General features: G+C 30.7%; 1 protein-coding gene across 1 annotated transcript in view; it reads right to left on the bottom strand.

The window, feature by feature from the left end:
- Positions 1 to 13,284: 13,284 nt before the first annotated feature.
- The window catches only part of ttv (exostosin glycosyltransferase 1 ttv), a 288,324-nt gene continuing 279,565 nt past the window's right edge, over positions 13,285 to 22,043 (bottom strand). Inside the window, exons 7-8 of the mRNA XM_088263413.1 lie at positions 17,586 to 17,839; positions 13,285 to 14,244 (exon numbers count right to left, since the gene is read on the bottom strand). Of these exons, the coding sequence (XP_088119539.1) occupies positions 14,064 to 14,244; positions 17,586 to 17,839 (435 nt within the window). The 3' untranslated portion in view covers positions 13,285 to 14,063. The remainder of the gene's footprint in view (positions 14,245 to 17,585; positions 17,840 to 22,043) is intronic.

Genomic DNA, 22,043 nt, shown 5'->3' with positions numbered 1-22,043 from the left:
TGAAAATCTTTATGCACATTTTAATTAATTGACCCTTTATTCGTTCAAAAATCACGTTTTAAATCAATGAAAATCATGAAGACAATTAATTTATTGTTTAAAACAGAGGTTCCCAAACTTTTTTGTCTCGTAGACCCCGTGCCATGTTTCTTGATTTTGGGTAGACCCTTACCTGATATTGATTTTTAGCTAATTCATTCACTTTAAATGTATTTATGACAGCCGATGATTTGAATATAAATCTACTAAAAACGGTGTAATTTATATATCTTTGCACTTTTCTGTGGCACTCTCAAACAAAATAACTCTGATACAAACTGACAGCAGCCGCCGCGATTAGCAAAGCTACTAATTTTATCATTTAACTCTATGAAAGGATATTTTTCTTGGGAATTATTCCCACAGATGTCAAAAGTATGAAGATTAAGCCAAAATTCACTACGATATCAATACTCAGTCCAGAGAAATTAAGGTTTGAATCTTGAGTGCCGCGCCGACAAAAACTGTGCGTCGTTGACCCCCATTTCTATTTCATGGACCCCCAATAATTTTTGTTGCTGACATAGACCCCTATAAGTTGTCGTAGACCCCTGGGGGTCGATATAGACCACTTTGGGAATCAATGGTTTAAAATGTTAAATTAGCAGAGGATAACGAAACACCAATCCACATTCTCTATAATTGTGAAGCACTCGCTCGCTTACGAAGTCACACACTTGGAGGACCACTACTGGACTCCGAGAAGATGAAGCTCTACATGACTCTTGTAGGTCTTGAGAGTGAGCTGTGATACAGAGGGAGGTCACAATAGACCTAATATGGTCGCAGTGACATAAGGGATGCAAGATCCTTTGACCTCACAAAAAAAACCTGTGGATTACTTAAATAATGTGAACAATAACGGCGTCTGGATATTATGATGCACATTCACTTAATATTAATAAGAAATGAATCCATTGAAGAACGAAAAAAGCACAAAAGATTGTCAAATTTACGATGTACTTGGAAAAGGTCCTAATTACATTCAAGTGAATTGGTTTCTGTAGATGGCGTCCCTTTTAACGTAATGAAAATGTACCAATTATCGAATTGTAAATTCGTATCCAAAAAAACAAATACAATTATTTATTAATTATTTCGCAACAACCCGAGTCAGCCTGCTAATTAAGGACTCGGTCACCTTTGAAGGACGACCCTTTGCCCAATAATACCCAAATTAGTAGTTATCTGTCTAAATATATATTTGTACAGATAATACCAGTGCCTGCTAGACTTGAATACACTGTCGTGCTGTAATATAAAAATAGCAAAAATAAAAGATGAATTAAAGAAAGTTTGAATAATAATTACAATAATAATCATTCCTATTTTTATTGTATGTTAGCAATTTAAAACTAATGTCAAAACATAAGTTTGAAAATGCTATAACAGGGCGAAACAATTGTTACAATTTTTTAATATGTGTTTTTGATGATGAAATACAATTAAGTGGACTCTAAAAATCATATTTAATACATTAAAAAATTAAAAATCAGGTTTTTAAGTTTCCCAGTAAGTATGTGAAATAATCCAGGTCGTATCTTGCATACTAATAAAAGGGTCTCTGCTAAATAAAAGCTTTTTAAATCCAATCATAGATGGCTATGGTGTACTCAATCAATCACGGAACGTCATGAGATGGATCATATATCTAACACTTCCAAAATTTTAGTAGTATGGTTAACACGACTGTCCAAACTTAAAACACAGTAAGGGACATTTTTTGTAGAACGTTTTTTTTTGTATTTTTGGACTAAGTAGAATCTACTTAGTCCAAAAATGCAAAAAAAAACATACTACAAAAAATGTCCCTTACTGCGTTTTGAGTTTGGACAGCCGAATAATCATGGATAGAATGATGAATGTTACACATGTGTAAAACTATGAACCAGCCTTTGACAGGTCGTAAGCCGTGTAAATGCCCAGACCTCCATATTCTATGTTGAGATGTCAAAATATAAGAATAACTTCTAAGTGGAGAATCGCAGATTGACGAAAAAGTCGCTCACTCCTTTCATGAACGTCATAAATAAAAAAACTTGATTTTTCAGGAGAACGTTTTTAAAGTTTAAAAATAAAATACAATGTTTTAAAAATAAAAATCAAGCCACTTATTGAACTTTTTACTGTGCAACAGATCTTTTTAGGTAAAACCTGACGGTTTTTTCTGCAGTGGAAAAATATTTAGTTTATTTAAAAAAATAATTAAACAATACCTTTTCTTCAAAATTCAAAAACAACACTTTCTGCCCTGTAGCGGGTAAATACTAAGTTAAAAATATGCCTCTTTTGCTGGGATACAGTACATTTTATGGGCATTCAGAAAACATGCACAATTGAAAATTGTCGATTTTTCATTTATGACGTTCTTGAAAGGAGTGAGCGATGTATTTGGAGATAATTAAAATGTTGTGAATATGTATAAAAAAAGAGTTTATAGATAACAACTGATCTAACGATGTCAAATTTGGGTTAGGTGTAAATGTATTATATTCGATTTGAAAGGCACTGGAAGCGCCCTTCACTTTCAGTTTGCGAGCCATTGTCAGTCGTATTAGATTACTAATTTAATTTCCCTCAATTTTGACATATTTTGATGTTAAAATTTTCAGTTACTAAACTATGATTAAATTAATTTCAACAAATCATTCAAACTGAAGGGTCAATTTGTCAACGGGCTCATTATACTAAGTGAAAATTTGCGAAGCGAATAAACGGTTATGATAAATTATTACGCGTAGCAAAATCATATTTCTACATTTTAATTTGAATCTTATCCTTATTTATTGTTTCGGCATTCACTTTGTGGCAAGATATAATTAAATCGTAAAAAAAATGTTTTTAAACACTTAAGTTTATTTTAGGGTTTAATAAATATAAGTGATTTTTTCACTCGAATATTTATTCAATATTACACTGGACTGGTACCTGAAGTGGAGGGCTGATCACCTTTCCTTCATGTGTAATCGATCGAGATAACACTGCGTTTATATGAAGCAGTGCCCTATGCACCATTGGGGTGCGGTAAGGGTTTTATTATTTATTAAGTTTATTTTATTATAACTACTTGTTTCGGATGCTTTGCTTCAATCTTCAGGTCTAAATATGAACTCATGAAGATGGAAGCATAGCATCCGAAACTAGACGTTATAATAAAATAAACTCAAGTGGTTAAAAATAGGTGTTTTTCTTTTACAATTGAATCTTTTCATTAATATTTATTTTTCGATTACGCAAACTAAACAAATAATGAGTATAGATTTTATATTTGGATATAAATCGAACATGTAATATGTGAGCTCAACACAGGCTGTGCTCAAATAGCCTAAGTACATATTATAATGTACTTTACTGTGTAAATAAAGGTACAGAAAGTAAATAATTATTATAGTGTATGTAAAGGGAGCGATTTCTGTATTTCGTATCTTCTATAGTTTCTGTAATTCGAAAAAGAGATAATGGATTTCGTATAAATGGGGTATTCCATGTTTGTATTATATATATATATATATGTATATATATATATATATATATATATATATATATATATATATATATATATATATATATATATATATATATATATATATATATATATATATATATATATATAAACAAACATACATACCCGGCAACGCGTTGCTGAAGCACAGTCTGGTTACATGGAAAAGAAAGAATATAATAAGCTTGTTCTTGTGGGTGTACAATATTTCAGCAGCTGTCAAAGAGCTGTCTGGCATAAACAATTTTTAGGATTACGTATGTTGTTGTAACGTTCAACATATATGGGTTCATATGGGTTTAAATAATCAACAATTTTCTTAATTAATTTCCTGACAATACTGATTGGCAACCGGTTTCAAAATGTCAATGTCCAGATTCACTACGTAGATCAGTCGTTAACGTTATCGAGTCATAGGTCGTAAAGATCTCTAAATACATGCAACATTGCTTGAAATAAAATGATAATTTTATTTGATGAGTAAATTTCAAAAATTGTATTTTTTTCATAAATTGATTCCGCAGTCACTTCATGGTAATTTTTATCCATTTTTAATTTCAGTTTTACTTGGTAAATACAACTATTTTGATCAACAAGTTTTTCTTTTATAAATTATAAGTTTCTTCCTATGAGATTCTGTACTAGCTTTATATCGAGCTCTGTGCTTTGGTATTTACCGAATAAATCTTAAATTTTAAAATTGTATTGAATTTATAATCAGGAACCATAATAAGTCAAGTGTGTCTTTTATATGAAATATTACCAAATACCCGCGTATGAATTTAGAGTTTCATACGATAAATATTACATTTAAATAAAATCCTTGTATGTCTATTCTCGAATCTGAAATTCAATTTAGCAGTACAATAAGGAATATACGTAATTAAGTACGGAACAACAATGATCGCTATGAATTGTCAAATTGTCAAATGAAATGTTCGTCATGTCGAAACAAATACAGTGACGGAATAAATTAAACCTGAAGCGAACAACCACTCTAAACTTTGACAAATACACGAAATAATTACTCGCTAAAATAATTAGAATATCGACAATTCGTACTAAACGTTTATAATGTGACTATTTAAATTATAAATAAATAATGAAGTAATAACGTAACCTTCAATAATACAAAACTCATTTCAAAAGGAATTAATTTTAGGGGCTGGATTCACAATAGACCTGAGAAAATGTATCTACATATCGCTCACTCCTTTCAAGAACGTCATAAATCAAAAAACTAGATTTTTCAGGAGAACGTTTTTAAAGTTTAAAAATATAACACAATGTATTAAAAATAAATATCAAGCCACTTATTGAACTATTTACTGTGCAACAGATCTTTTTAGGTAAAACCTGAAGGTTTTTTCTCCATTTGAAAAATATTTAGTTTATTTAAAAAAATAATTAAACAATACCTTTTCTTCAAAATGCAAAAACAAAATTTTCTGCCCTGTAGCGGGGAAATATTAAGTTAAAAATATGCCTCTTTTGCTGGGATATAGTACATTTTCTGGGCATTCTGAAAACATGCACAACTGAAAATTGACGATTTTTCATTTATGACGTTCTTGAAAGGAGTGAGCGATATGTATAAAGAATAGTATGCATTGTGAGGCCATGCAATTTAGCGATACATTAGAAACGTTTATTAATTTATAATTAAAATGTTACTTTGTTTTAAAATAACTAAATATTTTATTATAACTTAATTGTAATATAAACCATAAATATTTTATTACAACTTAATTATAATGTCTACCGGTTTCGATGCTAACCGGTTCTATATCAAGACTGATTATGTCTTGATGAGAAGCGGTTAGGTTCGAAACCGGCAGATATTATAGTTAAGTTATAATAAAATATTAATAGTTATTTTAAAACAACGTAACATTATCATTATAAAATGGAAAATCACAAAGTTAGTGCTTCAAATATAAATTATGTTTATTAATTTATCACTCAGAAACGTGTGTTCAAGTGTATGGGCATTCCAATATTACGTTTCATTTATTTTCCAGTGAGATATTTCATCGTAACATAAAACGATCACATAAAAAAATCTTCAATATCAGTCGTGATGTTGAATTCCAGGACAACTTTATGGAGGTCTAGGGTTCGATTCACTTATCTTGACATGTTTTCTCTGGAATAGGACGGAAAGCGTAATAAAAGAAATAGTTTTTTTTAAAGACACACTAATTTATTTAACCCTGGACTGGTACCTAAAGAGGAGGACTGATCACCTTTCCTTCATACTTAAACGATCAAGATACATACAATCAGAATTGATTTTATATTGTAATTTTAGACGGATGGCTCCAAGCAATGAATTTATAAATTTACCCAAGCTCGTAACACGTAGGAACAATGCTGACCTTATTTTTCTGTGTACATTTTTTAATAATTATGTAGATTGCCCAGAGCTTTTATCAATATTAGAGTCCCGGGAGCACAGACCAGAAACAAAAATAATTTTAAATTCCTAAAATGCACACCAAGTCCTACCAAAATTCATTTTAAAATCGAGCCTGCGATATGTGCAGTGTAATGCTTAATGAAATAGACATCAATAATGTTTCCTTTAATACGTTTAAGAGAAATATTGTAGATGTCTATTTGACTAGTTGATAAAGAAAATTTAGTTATTATATAGTTATACTTTTATGTACATGAGAGTTTATTTTTATTTGTAGATTACTTAAGTGAAATTTTAACATTCAACAGAACATTTAACAAAAATAACATAATATATTTATTTCAAATTTTTATATGTTATGTTATTTTTGTTAAATGTTCTGTTGGTTTTCCAATACTAAAAAAAGACAACACTGCGTTTATATTGTCCAGTCCCCTATGCACCATTGGGTGCGGATAAGGGTTAGAAGATAACAAGAAAATTAAGAGTATTTGACACAGTTGATTGCATTTTTTGGGTTTTTTTACTTGAAAAAACCAATTAATTATTTGAACATATTAATCTAAAGTTGATTTGCATTCCACTGTGCTCCATTTCGTTGAGGCAGTCCAATTAACTAAAGGTAGGAATCCTATAACCACCAATGCGCTGCCTGCATAGGAAATTGTCTAGAAGCGATAGAACAGAGAGCCGTCTACTGTCTATTAAGAGTAGACTTTACTCCCACCAATAGTAATGAGACTGTAACTATACACTTTCAGGACTAACACATTAGCTTACATAAGCTTGTACGAGTACGGGTATGCAATCCCGAATATCCCAGTCATTGCTACTAATTTAGTTTTTTGTTTGTTTGCTTTTCCTTCTTTATTTGTTTCTGTATCTATATGCTATCGAATAATAATTGTTTCGTGGGTGTGATGGCAACAAACTTTAACTCAAAAAAATGCAGTTTTGACTAAATAATGCAAATTGTAAAGTTTTTAACGTTCTATAAACTGGCGAAATACACTAAGTAGCTTGAAATGTCATATTTATGTGGTTTTGAAAGTAAATTCAACATTAAATTTAATAGCGGGTATTGGTCAGCAGTCGTAACAATCGCCAAGTATGTATGAGGAGATGCATGAATGTGGAAAAGGCGAAGAATGTTCACAAAGACAGAGTGGTGTGGCGTTCGATTCTCTTTGCTTACCGCTGCGGTAAAGCGGTGTGAAAGTTAGTTAGTTAGTTCGTTTTTTCAGGCTTAAAGTTTTAATAATAAAGTTTAAAATAACAGGGATTTTAGAGTTGAAGTTTTTTGTCAGTATACCCACGATATATTCCACATTAGATCTAAGAATCTGGAGCGCAGTACTAATAATTTTACCATAGTATAATTGACGATTAAGATAACGCCGCGTCGATCACATGCGGTGCCCTATGCACCGTTGAGTGCGGATAAGAGGGATCAGAAATGGTAAACAGTATATGGAGTAGTAAAAATGTATAAAAAATTTAAACGATTACAAATTACCTTCTTATAAGAGTAGGTGCTTCTAAGATGAAACTCCAAAAAGTTGTTTTAAAATAAAACGTGAATATTAATTTAAAACTGGAATAAAAAACATTAAGTCTTTGTTTTCACATAATTGTGAGATTTTTTTATGAGTTTTTAATATTATCGAATATTGCGTACATAATATTATAAAGTCAATAAAAAGTTATATTTTGAATATTGAAAGCATTAACTTTGTGGATCAAAGAGATATATTATTTTGAGAAATAAAAAGACTTTGTTACACAAATGTGTATCAAAAAACAAAGTCTTTTAATTTCTCAAAATAATAAAATAAAAAGTTAAATCAATTTGTCAATTTGGCATCAAGATATTCCGATGTAAATTTTTTAACGATTTTATCTTATAAGACAATTTCGTTACTCGAGGAAAATTCATTTTCAGCAACTTTTTCATTTCCAGTTACTAAGAATTCACACTTGAATAAATAATACGATTCGACTTTGATTCCGCTAAGATAAACTAAATATTTTTATAATCGTCAAGTCTGCGAGATTTGACGTCAATTTTATTTTATTAAGGATATTTAAACACGATTTACAGTAACGCGATTGACATCTACGTCATTTTATTTATGCTCAAGGAAATCTTTAAAGGAAAATTAGAACTCGTAATGTAACAATCAAAATTCAACTTTTTATTATTAATATTAAAAATATTTTTTTTGAATCATCGTATTATTATTCTTTTTTAATACTATTTTTAATCTGAGATTTTTCTCCCTTAGATATTAAAACAAGACATCCCAAGGCCAAATTTCTTCCGACCTTCATCCCCACCTAATAGTGCATAAGGCACTGCATTCTTATCACGAGATGATTTAATCGTTAATTACCCGAAGGCAAAGCGATTGTTCCTTTGCGTAGATCCCCGTTGAAATATTTAAAAAAAATTACTCTTACTGTTGACCTTCATCCGCATCCAATGGTGCATAGAGCACTGCACCAAATTGATGCAATTTTAAGATGATCGTTAAAAATATGAAAGCAAGGTGATCAATTTCTAGTACAAGGTAATATTGAATAAATATTACAAAGAAAAAACACTTCTTTATTTTTAACCGCCTGGGAATTGATCCCGGGATCTCCAGCAAGATAGCCAAGCGCGGTAACCACTTCGCTATGTTGGTGATCAATATACATTAACTTAAAAAAAAAAAAAAACATTTTACAAAAATGTTAGTATAATACCTACTCATACCGGTTTTGAGACGTACCCGTCTCTTCTTCAGGCGAATCACTACAACAGCCTGCTAACAATACTACACGCCACTACCATAGCACTATTCACACACAACTACACAAAATGTTAATCATATACGATTTAGGTCGTACGTGTAGTATTGTTTGCATGCTTTTGTAGTGATTCACCTGAAGAAGAGACGGGCACGTCTCGAAACCGGTAAAAAAAAATTCGAGGAGTGGTTATATACGAACAAAACTAACATTTCTGTAAAAAAACGACTATGCACAAAGTAATATTAAAAATATTTATTATCAAATTTTTATGGTTTCCCACTGAGAATCGAATCCAGGACCTCATGGATGATAGGTTAACGTGCTAGTAGCAAAATGGACTACGGAGGCAGACATGGCAAACTTTTTTTAAAAATAAAATATTGTACAAACGATAAAAGATATATTCTAAATGATGTGATAGTATTAACTTTTAAAATTTATGTATCCGGCTGCTTCATTTTAAAAGTTGCTTGTTAGTCCTATACTGTTGATAATAATGTTTGGAATGGTTGAACAAAAATTAAAATCATCAATTGTGAGTTTAAGGCGTCTGCTTTTATTTGATGTTGTACGGATAAAACAAACAGATAAATAACCAACAACAAAAATTAAACCTTTGAATGGGCAAGTAAAACACGTGTTTTATTAAATTTTATTAAACTTTTGAACGGTTAAGTGAAAAACGTGTTTTTGTAAATTCTATTAAACGATTCACCGGTAAAATGTTTATTTTAAATTAACTTTAGTATTTGATTAACAAGAGTTCAATTTATTCAATCGCACGAATCTGAAAATTTAAATTTTGTTTTCATTATTTATTCTTTCAGACACTAGATTATTCACCCTACGGATGACATGTCAATATATGTATGTATGTATGTATGGTATAAGTGTCTCAACTCGAGATAAAGCTTCTTTCATACTTCACAAATTCTCAACAGAGGGTACCACTGTCTGCCAAAGTTACAACTTACACGCGAAAGGAATCCAAAAACAGTGCATATATGCATGATTTTTAAGTAATACAGTTTGGATATTCAGTGATGGGTAGAATGAATTTTAAGTGTATAAAGTGATCACTTTCAGATAGCTGAACGTTAGGTCGTGAGCCCTGGGATACTCAGACTTCTGTTGTATAAAAATGATACATGCTTCGTTTTAAGTGGAGACAGTTATAATAACGCATAGAATATTTAAAGATTGCAACATTGACTTCGTAAAGATACCTTACTTTAAGTATCAAATTGACACCTTCCTATTATAAATATTCGTAAGCTTTAAGGATCTTTAAAAAAAACGTTGATAAATAAAAAAGACACCACATAAAGCCACCAGGAAATTTTTAAATAATTTAAGTGATAATAATAAATACACATGAATTTATTTACAATTATATTAACTTAAAATGTAAAAAAATACCCAAAAATACAAAAAGTACAAACACTCAAATGCACATATGAGTAATTAACAAAACAATTTTAATTATTGACGAATTGCTTCATGAAACCCGGTTTTTATTTGAAAATGTCATAGATCAAACAAACCATGTAGAAACATGTTTTTTTTAAGTAAAAGTATTTTTATTTAACAATGCGTTTCTAAAATTTTAAACAAATTACACCAAAATGAAATTAAAGGAGAGTTTCCAAATAAAAATACAAATAAATATAGCAATTATCAAAAGCAAAAAAGTCATCCCTTACATATAATTTTTAATAATTTCTGATAATTTATATTTGAAAATATAAAAGACGATACCTGAAGTATTTCCTTTTTATTATAAGTGTAAATATTAATTAAATGGACTTGGAAAAATTCATCGTACCAAAAAGAAATCGGTAATCTGGATTAATTTATTGCTTTCAGTAAATTAACAGAGGCTAAAGCGAATAGTCAGATTTAAAATGTACAAAAAATTTACAAATTACGTATTCTTAAAACAGAATATATCATTACTTTTAAAAATTGGCCAATTCACCATGGTATGTCTCGCTTTTTCAATATTTTTATTTAAAATACTGATGTCTTTTTCATACAATCATTAATTGATGTTTCTATAACTGAAAAACATATTAAAAAGTCAAGTAACAAAATCCAACCCATTCTTCAAAATTTGTAATTTATTAGTCAAATGTAACTTACCAGTAGACGAAACTAAATTTTTAGAAAAACAATATTTTCAAAATAAACAATTTTCTGTTCTTCCAAAACTACAATAAAATGATATGCTTATAAAATCAAAATTTCAATAATACATATGAGTATAAGCAAAAAAAATGTCAAGTTATGTTTTCGCATATCAAGCTTTTGTTAACGTTGAGTCATTCTAAATTCGTAGTTGGCAAACATGTACAATACATAAAGTAAAACTTTATAATTTGTGGCACGCAAGTAAAATGGCTTTTATAAATAAAGATTTATCTTCAATTGTAATAATTGACGTCATATTGCTAAAACTTATTAGGTCATAGTGAAGTAAATTGACTAAATAAAACTAGATTTTTTACCATATGGCATTTTCAATTGCTTTATTTGCTTATTATTGCCAATAATATGATAAATGGGATAGTGGCAACTAGTTTATATGTATATATATATATATATATATATATATATATATATATATATATATATATATATATATATATATATATATATATATATATATATATATATATATATATATATATATATATATATATATATATATATATATATATATATATATATATATATATATATATATATATATATATATATATATATATATATATATATATATATATATATATATATATATATATATATATATATATATATATATATATATATATATATATATATATATATATATATATATATATATATATATATATATATATATATATATATATATATATATATATATATTTCAATCAGGTCGATGGAGAATTTGATCTTATCGAGTTTTTGCTTTAGTGGAATGTTAAAATGATAGGGTACAGGAGGAATGCTTATTATAAATTTTACAAGCAATATTTAAACAAATTATTTAATTAATAAAACTAAATTATGGCTTACTCAGTACGCAAAGATGCTTTTGTATTGCTTTAATTTAACTTCGCTTCATATTTTAAGTATTAATTTGGAGTACTTTAATTTAAATGTTTTAACCAAAATAAAAATAAAATCCCATAATTATTAATACCTTATTTGATTATTGGCGTTTCATTCATTCATTCGTCTCGTTAAACCCAACCAAATGTAAAGTATTCATAATTTACATGGAATTATAATAATAAGTATTCAGACTTTCATTTTTATCTCCCGCACACATGTGGTCACATAATATTAGGAAAGACGAAAACGTTCATAAAATTGAAGATTTCACTAAAGTCTGCTCACCATAAAGAAAATCTCTGGATCATCAGAGGATCACCGATAGTAATATTTTATAACCAAACCATTATGAAGAGAAATCACTTATCGTTGACTGGACTAAAAGAAATAAACTAAAGAGATAGAATGCGTAAAATCTTAATAATAACTTAAAAGAATCTCAAAACGAAAATCAAATAAAAATACAAATTGATATGTGTGAATTCTTAAATCCCAATCACAGAACTTCAAAGAATATTTCAACTATGTAAATATCACGAACTACAGAGAAATAGGAAATGAGATTGAAATGTGAAAATTAAGTTGACGAAAACATATAGGTCCCAATAATGGAATTTCAAAAAGGAGTTAAAAATTGCCGTAAAGACGGCAAAAAAACATTTAAGAATGGTAAGTAATAGAATACGATATATTTAAACAAGAAAATATTTATGCAATAGTAATAGTCCCACTATGCAATCACCTTGGTTCTAATACATTGTTAAATAATTTCCGAAACCATTTACAAATGGCGAATACGGTGAGTACACAAGGAAATAGAACATGAATGGTGTATTCAGATAAATCACAGGAACTGAAGGTATGAACCACTGTAAGATACAGATGTAATATCATCTACGTAGGTCCCAGAGAATATTTACTAAGTAATCGTACCCGGTGATTGATACAAAATACGGTTGATAGAAGATATATGTAGTTAGAATACAGTATTTTATCTGAATAAATCAAGGAATTACAGGATTACGAGATATGAAACACTCACAGATTAATCATTTGTTAAGGTCCCAATCGCAGCATCTGCACTGAGGCCTAATTCTAGAAATGCCTTTGTCATATTTTAAGTTGAGAAGGTTTTGAACGTTAAAATTTTAATCTCGGTTAGTTACATATATCGCTCACTCCTTTCAAGAACGTCATAAATCAAAAATCGACAATTTTCAGTTGTACATGTCTTCGGAATGCCCAGAAAATGTACTATATCCCAGCAAAAGCGGCATATTTTTAACTTAATAATTACCCGCTACAGGGCAGAAAGTGTTGTTTTTGCATTTTGAAGAAAAGGTATTGTTTAATTGTTTTTTCAAATATACTAAATATTTTTCAAATGGAGAAAAAACCTTCAGGTTTTACCTAAAAAGATCTGTTGCACAGTAAAAAGTTCAAAAAGTGGCTTCATATTTATTTTTCATGCATTGCATTATAATATTTAACATTAAAAACGCTCTCCTGAAAAATCAAGTATTTTGATTTATGACGTTCTTGAAAGGAGTGAGCGATATGTCATACGACTATTTTAGGACATCAATGAAATCTTCATTGTGAGAACTGAACTTGTAATATTGATACCGAAATTTAGACATTTAATAAAAAAGTAGAAAATTAAGAGCAGAACCATAATAGTGGATATCATGGATCGCGTAGCAAGACTAAAGTGGCAATGGGCAAGACAAGACCCACAAGATGGACTCTTTTCTTTTGGAAAATTTTAAGATGGAGACCTTAAGAAACTAAGAGAGGTGTCGGAAGACCTCAAGAAAGATGGTCCAACATAGCCGCTGTGGGGGATAAAAATTGGCTGCGAACAGCGATCTACCGAAAGAAATGGAAGAGGCCTATATCCAGCAGTGGAGGACAGAAGGCTAAAAATTAAGAAAAAGAAGACAGGCATTTAGAAGTAGGCCCCAGATAAAAAAAAAACGACAATTCAGTAATTCATCTCGATTAATTTAGAAGTATACGGGATTTGAAACACTCACAGGATAGCAAAAGACAAATTCGTAAATCGTTTAGGTCCCAATCGTGGAATTTTCGGAAAACTCGCAATTGTCACACTCGCGCACGATTCAGGAAGACTCGCATCCCGAACACGTCGGCCATTTGGAGTTCGAGCCTGCCCGCGGGCGCCGCGTCCTAGGGCTGCGGCCTTCGCTAGCTACCCACCAGCTCGATCTGTCGGTACTTCTTCCGCAGGTTGGAGACGGGGTCCCGGAACAGCACGGGGTCCAGCCGCACCCTGCTCCGGACTAAGGGCATGTAGCCGAACACGGCCGCGAACGTGTTCAGACAAGACTGCCGCTGGATGAAATGATCGGGATCGTTCCACGGCGATCTGGGAACAAAAACAAAAAATGTAGATCTAAAATTGAAACAACATTTATTTAATCGGCATTTATTGCATTGAAATCCCATTATATTGTTTTTTTCTCAATAGACTTTCTTTGACAGATCACGCTTGAATCGTGTTGAACTGACATGGTGATTTTGCTGATAATAAAGATTTTTTTTTATAACCCTTATCCGCACCTAATGGTGCATAGGGCACTGCATCAAATTGACGCAGTATTATCTTGATCATTACTTACATGAAGGCAAGGTGATCACTCTTGCGCTTCAGGAACCAGTCCAGGGTAATATTAAATAAATATTACAGTGTTAAATCACCAATATTTATTTTCACCTCCCCCCCTGGGAATCGAACCCGGGACCTCCAGCACGGTAACTAAACACGCTGACCATTACACCACGGAGGCGGACAATAAAGATACCATGGTAAAATTAAATTTTTGGAGTTTGAAGAGTTTAAAAAAGGTCATAACGATTCACACTTTAAATTGAAACACCAATGATTTTATATCATTTAAATACATTAAAAAATTAAAGTTTTTCATATATTTAAATATGTATATATTTGGTTTATTATATATATATATATATATATATATATATATATATATATATATATATATATATATATATATATATATATATATATATATATATATATATATATATATATATATATATATATATATATATATATATATATATATATATATATATATATATATATATATATATATATATATATATATATATATATATATATATATATATATATATATATATATATATATATATATATATATATATATATATATATATATATATATATATATATATATATATATATATATATATATATATATATATATATATATATATATATATATATATATATATATATATATATATATATATATATATATATATATATATATATATATATATATATATATATATATATATATATATATATATATATATATATATATATATATATATATATATATATATATATATATATATATATATATATATATATATATATATATATATATATATTAATATGTATAATGACTACACACAAGTAATTTATATCACATTAAGAGGGTTTTTCTTCCAAAATGTTATTTTAAAGTTACTAATAAATCTTGATTACGGCCATTAGAGCCACCATCAGATACAAACTGCTAACGTGATGTTCCCGAACTCTAAGAAAACATTTTAATATCGCCGCTGGCATTCTCGTATTTACGGTATCGCCGAAGTTTTCGTGTTTTGGTTTAAATTTGTGTATTTTATCTTACGGCTGAACGGAAAGTTGTTCCGAAGTTAGCGTGAAGGTTGGCGGAAAAATCATACTCAAAGCATAACTCTATGTAAAATCTATAACGGCTATTTTATTAGGGATGTGAAAAAGTAATTTACAGTTTGGAAATCGGCATGTCACGTGATACAGAAAAAATAGGTTAAAATACGATTAAAACTATTACGCTAGAATACGATTGTGATTTTTTTTGGAACTGGAAAACTTATATCGCTCACTCCTTTCAACAGCGTCATAAATAAAAAAAATCGTCAATTTTCAGTTGTGCATGTTTTTGAAATGCCCAGGAAATGTACTATATTCCAGCAAAAGCGGCATATTTTTAACTTTATTTTTACTCGCTATAGGGCAGAAAGTGTTGTTTTTGCATTTTGAAGAAAAAGGTATTGTTTAATATTTTTTTCAAATAATCTAAATGTTTTTCAAATGGAGAAAAAACCTTCAGGTTTTACCTAAAAATATCTGTTACACAGTTAAAAGTTCAATAAGTGGCTTGATATTTATTTTTAATACATTGTGTTGTATTTTGAAACTTTAAAAACGGTCTCCTGAAAAATCTAGTTTTTTGATTTATTGAAAGGAGAGTCCAAATAACATGTTGAAATGCAAAGTGTTGGGAGGATAATGAGATACTCAAACTACAATAGCTAAACCCTTTAGCTTAGATGCTGCGTGCCAATTTATCGGCACGACACTTTGCCTCTTGAATACTGTGTGCCGATATGTAGGCACGCCCATAAAAAAAAACTGTTCGTGTGCTATACCGATATATATTTAAGTTGTCATTATGTACGAAACACTCGTCTATATCAACTGTATATTTTTAATTTAAAAAAATCGTTACATTTTTTTTTCTACCAGTAAGTGCGGCTAGAAGTGTTATATTCTCAAAAAACGTAATACGTTTCTTCACGATCACAACTTTATACTTCTTTCCAAACAAAAAATACTTTTTAGGCTTTTTTGTAAATGTTACAGTACGATATTTTATGTTTTTTATTTTATTTTTGAAATTTTACAGAACAGTAACATAAATACATTTACGATAATGACTAACAAAAAACAGGTATTTGTAACATTCCACTTACAAAATTTCACATGTCATTTAATTTAAATACCTGGAAGAGGGGCGGGAAAGAAGAAAAGGGAAAAAGGGAAAGATCAAAGCTCAAGTCCGAGACAAATTATGCGAAAATTGGGACACACCATGATATAAATATCGACTTACTATGTACGCGATCTTAGTGCTGACAATGTCGAGTAGAGCATCAAAATTCGCATACTCATCGTGGACCAATTTTGATGGACGATAAATATAGAAACCATGTTCAGAGTTTGTTCTACTCGTGGAAGGCGCTAAGGTGTCAATTGTCCTAGTAATCTGACCGGGAACTCTAAAACTTATACGTGCCACCAATTCCGGCGAATCAATGTATGAGTTTAACAATCCATGAGAATGATTTTTATGACATTTCATCAAAGATGAAGAAGATGGATGGAAGTCTGGGCATTTACGGGGCTGACGACCGTCATAGGCTGGTTTAAGCGATCAGTTTACACACGTGTAACATTCACCAATTCTACCCATTATCGACAACCACACTACTCAAATTCTTGGACGTTCTATATATATGAACCAATTTTGAAACATTATTCTTGAATCACTAGAACTTCACAAGAGACATCTATTGGTGAGATGATATTTTGTGAACAAGTATTTGGGCACACTCAAAATGTTGTAAATCCATGAGTTATCATATGCAATGAACGTTTTTTTTAAAGCATTTATTGTTATGTGAAAACGCGTTTCACAAATGTATTAAAAAAGAACTCCACCGACAAGACACACAAGGTGGCTTGGTGAAAAAAAAAAGTTCTAAATACTTATCTATAAATTGTGAATAAATGGATCCAAAAAAAACATAACGAACGTACTCCTGGAACGAATCAAGTACGTTATGGAAGGCATCACTGTATTTGCAGAAAGCTAGCGCTAGTCTCACCTGGCCCCGGCCGACTGCGGCGGCTCCTTGTACTGCTTGCGCTGCGTGAGCTTGATGGGCGGCCTGCGCGTGACGTGCGCCACGAGGCAGTTGATGAGGATGTCCTCGCAGTTGTGCGCCTGCGCGACGGCCTTGTGCAGCAGCGGCGGCAGCCAGTGCGCGTACAGCGAGTGGTAGTAGCGGTGGTACACGGCCGCCCCGGTCAGCACGATCGAGTACTCGTTGGTCCACTTGGACGTGTAGCCCCACGCGTTCTGGGAACAAGCATAAACCAAATATACGTCACTTGTGGTCACAAGAGAAGGTCTGTCAGGACGCCTAGATGATTCTGTATCAGATAATACCCTTATACCCTTTACTATGACCTAAATTATATTGTGTACCCACACACAGGCCATGCCTTTGTGGGATCTTTTTTTGTATATATATTTACTTGTGGGCACAAGAGAAGGTCTGTCGGGAAGCCTAGATGATTCTGTATCAGATAATACCTATACCCTTATACCCTTTAGTATGACCTAAATTATATTGTGTACCCACACACAGGCCATGCCTTTGTGGGATATTTTTTTGTATACATATTTACTTGTGGGTACAAGAGAAGGTCTGTCAGGAAGCCTGGATGATTCTGTGTCAGATAATACCTATAATTTTGTGTTGCCGTGGTTAGTGTCGCGGACTCTTAAGTCTCTCAGTTCAGTTGAATTTCTCGGTTCGAACCCACTCTACCACAATTTGATACCTATTTCTAATAATGAGCCACTTAGGCTCACAAAAACAGTATGAAATTGAAATATTTGTGTAAATAATAAAAACACAAATATTTCTTTACAACATTTTGAGTATGTCTATTAGCTTCTTTTCATCTCAACAATAGATGTCTCTTGTGAAGTTCTAGTGATTCAAGAATAATGTTTCAAAATTGGTTCATATATATGGAGCTTTCAAGAATTTGAGTAGTGTGGTTGTCAATAATGGGTAGAATTGGTGAATGTTACACGTGTGTAAAGTGATCACAGCCTATGACGGTCGTCAGCCCCGTAAATGCTTAGACTTTCATATTCTTCTTCATCTTTGATGAAATGTAAAAAAATAAAATACAAATATTTCTCTTTTTTAAAAATAAAATTTTGTAATTATTTTCGCAACTTAGTTCAAAAAATAACTGCTTTGCAAAATAAGCCTGTCAGGAGGCCTAGATGCTGCTATATCAGATCCGGAAATGCGGTTGGGAGCTTTCGATGATACTTGTGGTCCAAAGCTGATTTGTTATTTAACCCACCTAACCATATAAACTGTTAATACTGCTCGTGGAAATCTTATAGCAATAAATCCTTAAACTCAATATCTTGCCAATCACATTTTGTGGTGTGGTATTTCATTTCCATAATATATATATATATATATATATATATATATATATATATATATATATATATATATATATATATATATATATATATATATATATATATATATATATATATATATATATATATATATAAGCTTCAAGGTTGTATCGTATTTTTTACTCTTATATCTTTTAAATATTCGCATTACATACTTAACGAATTTACATTTTTCCATCGGAGGACACTTGTAGAAAAGTTAATTTTATTTACGCAATAAATTATCCGCGCCTGAATTCTCTTAAGTAATCTAAAATATGTACTAGCAAATAATGTATGTACTAGATGGTGCAAAAAATAAAATTGAAAACTCACTCACACAAATACCCGTCACAGCATTAATTCGCCGATTTCTTTGATACGCACTCTTTTTTCAACCCGTTTTGGTTACGTTTTGCAGCGCGTTCTTGTTTGAGAAGATTTCCTTAAATTATCAGATGGCGAATCTTTTAGCAGAGCATGAATGAATAAGCATAATCGTGAGATAAAATGGAGCTTTAATTTGTCTCAAGATTTCAACGTTTTTACTAAGACATTTTATATTTTCGTGTAGAAGAGCATTATATAATTGATAAATAAAGCAAATAAAATAAATTAAAATGAATAAATGTTACTACTACAAGTTCAAGAGATTTAAAAGAATACAAAATATATTTTATCAAAAATTTTTTCATCATCTTCATCTTCATTCGCAGTCTTCTTTCCAGACAATCCTCTTAATAAGGGCTTTACGAGTTATTCGTTTCAAATGAAGATTAAAACAAGGACCTATTTAACAAATTATATTAAGCCTGCAAAAAAAATATTGTGTTTTGAATATTGAAAGCATTAACTTTGTGGATCATATTGATATATTATTTCGAGAAATAAAAATACTTTGTGTTTTGATCCACTCACATTTTTATTTACCGACTAGTTTCGGCAACAACCTGTTGCCCTCTTCAGGTTTTAGTCATAAATTAAACCCTGAAGAGGGCAACAGGTTGTTGCCGAAACTAGTTGGTTAATAAAAATGTGAGTGGATCAAAACACAAAGTATTTTTATGTCTCGAAATAATATAAGAAACTATTGTTTTAATTTTACAGGCTTATTAAGTTGTTATACCTATACAAAAAAGCAAAACCAATTTTTTGTTTAACGTCATTCAAATACTAATTATAGCAATTAAATTCATTACTAATAGATACATCAATTAGAAAGGTTTGAACAGAGACGCAAGATTACATAACAATAGACGTAATTATTATGCTCTTTGTAATATTTCAGACATGCCTAAAATCGTTAGAAAGTCTGTGTTCAATGACGACAAAAGTAAGGAGTGATAGAAATATACATTAAAATATATTGATAACAATATACCTAATAGCATTTAAATATCATAAAACTACGAATATTGTTCGTAAAACTCCAAAACAACTATGTTGACTAACAAAATGTGAAAAGTGTACCATAATGATAAACAAATTCATATAATAATAATAAAACCCTTATCCGCACCCCAATGGTGCATAGGGCACTGTGTCATATAAACGCAGTGCTATCTTGATGGTTTACACATGAAGGAAAGGTGATCAGCCCTCCGCTTCAGGTACCAGTCCAGGGTAATCTTGAATAAATATGACAGTGAAAAAATCACTTATATTTATTTTACCCCCCTTGGGAATCGAACCCGGGACCTCCAGAACGGTAGCCGAGCGTGCTGACCATTACTACGGAGGCGGACAATTTATATAAAATAAAGGTTTTTAAATACTTCGCAACCTTTCAACTCCAACTAAAATCTCAAAATTCAGTTTCTTAAAGATGACCTACTATTGCATTCATAATGTTTGTCTAGGCGAATCCTAAAAGATTTGAACGTTCTACGAAAAGCCTGTGGTAAGCACAAAACTTGCTTATAATAATGGTGCCATCTGTCTTGTTTGTCTCAGGGAATATAAGATTTCAATAGAGAAATGCTCTGTCGATACATAAAATCGCAATAAAAGTAAAATAAATACCTCCGTGGACCGCTCAGATTAGGGAGGTCGGTCGTAAGAAGGGTATTAAGGCGATCTGCCAGGAGGCAGTTGGAATAAGAACCCCATAAAGATGAGGGCTATATAAAATAAAACGTTTAACGTTGTATCGTTAACGTTGATACCCTTTATTGAATTAATACAAAGCTCATTGTATTAAATCTATCCAGTCTCTGGCACAATTGACTTAAAGCTTCACGTAATACAGATTGTGACGATAACACTCTAAACACAATTAAATCAATATTGAATCTTGCGAAGAATTCGTCGCTGTTTCAGACTCAGACGGTATTTGATGTACAACACTTTATATTTTACAATCATACAAGATGAACAGCAAATAAATCATTTTAATTGATCATATAATTAGGAATGTAATTTGGAATGAAAACTTCGCGAAAAGGGGAAAATAATAAACATTGAGAATATGACATTGACTAAAGCCTCCCCCGTTTGTCCACATTCTCCTACTGATAAAAAATAAATAAATAAAAATAAGGAACAGCTTCTACCCCTCTTCATCTTTTAACGTTTCAAACACACGAATCTAAAATTTAGACTTAGCTTCACACACGGTCTTTAAAAATGACACGTGTTTCGATACACATGTCATAGCAGATTTTAAGAAGTAGTGGTAAATATAGATCGATATTTTGTACATTAAAAGCATTGTTAATATTGTGGCATGGTAAAATTATACTCTCCTTATCATTCATCGTTTACTTTGTGTAATACCACTTTAAAAATACTAATTCGTGACAAAACAAAGTTGTATAAATGTCAGACCGTAACAAATTCATTTTAATGACCTTATGATGGAATGATTATTTCGAAATCGGTAGTGACGAATTAGTGTTTATTAAAGTGGTATTACACAAAGTGAAAGATGAATGATAAGAAAAGTGTTAATGTACAATAGATCGAGCTCATGGCCTGCCTCGGAGACCCCGAACGGGACTAAAATCCGACCCGCAACCAATATTATTACCAGATTAACCGCCACGACCTCGATAACGTACATAATGTAAAG

Source organism: Brachycentrus maculatus, unplaced genomic scaffold (genome assembly GCF_059751285.1).
Source record: "Brachycentrus maculatus isolate JH-2025_06_01 unplaced genomic scaffold, ASM5975128v1 h1tg000199l, whole genome shotgun sequence".
Taxonomy (NCBI): Eukaryota; Metazoa; Arthropoda; class Insecta; order Trichoptera; family Brachycentridae; genus Brachycentrus; species Brachycentrus maculatus.
The sequence above is the reverse complement of the archived record's forward strand: the minus strand, read 5'-3'. Positions and strand labels throughout refer to the sequence as shown.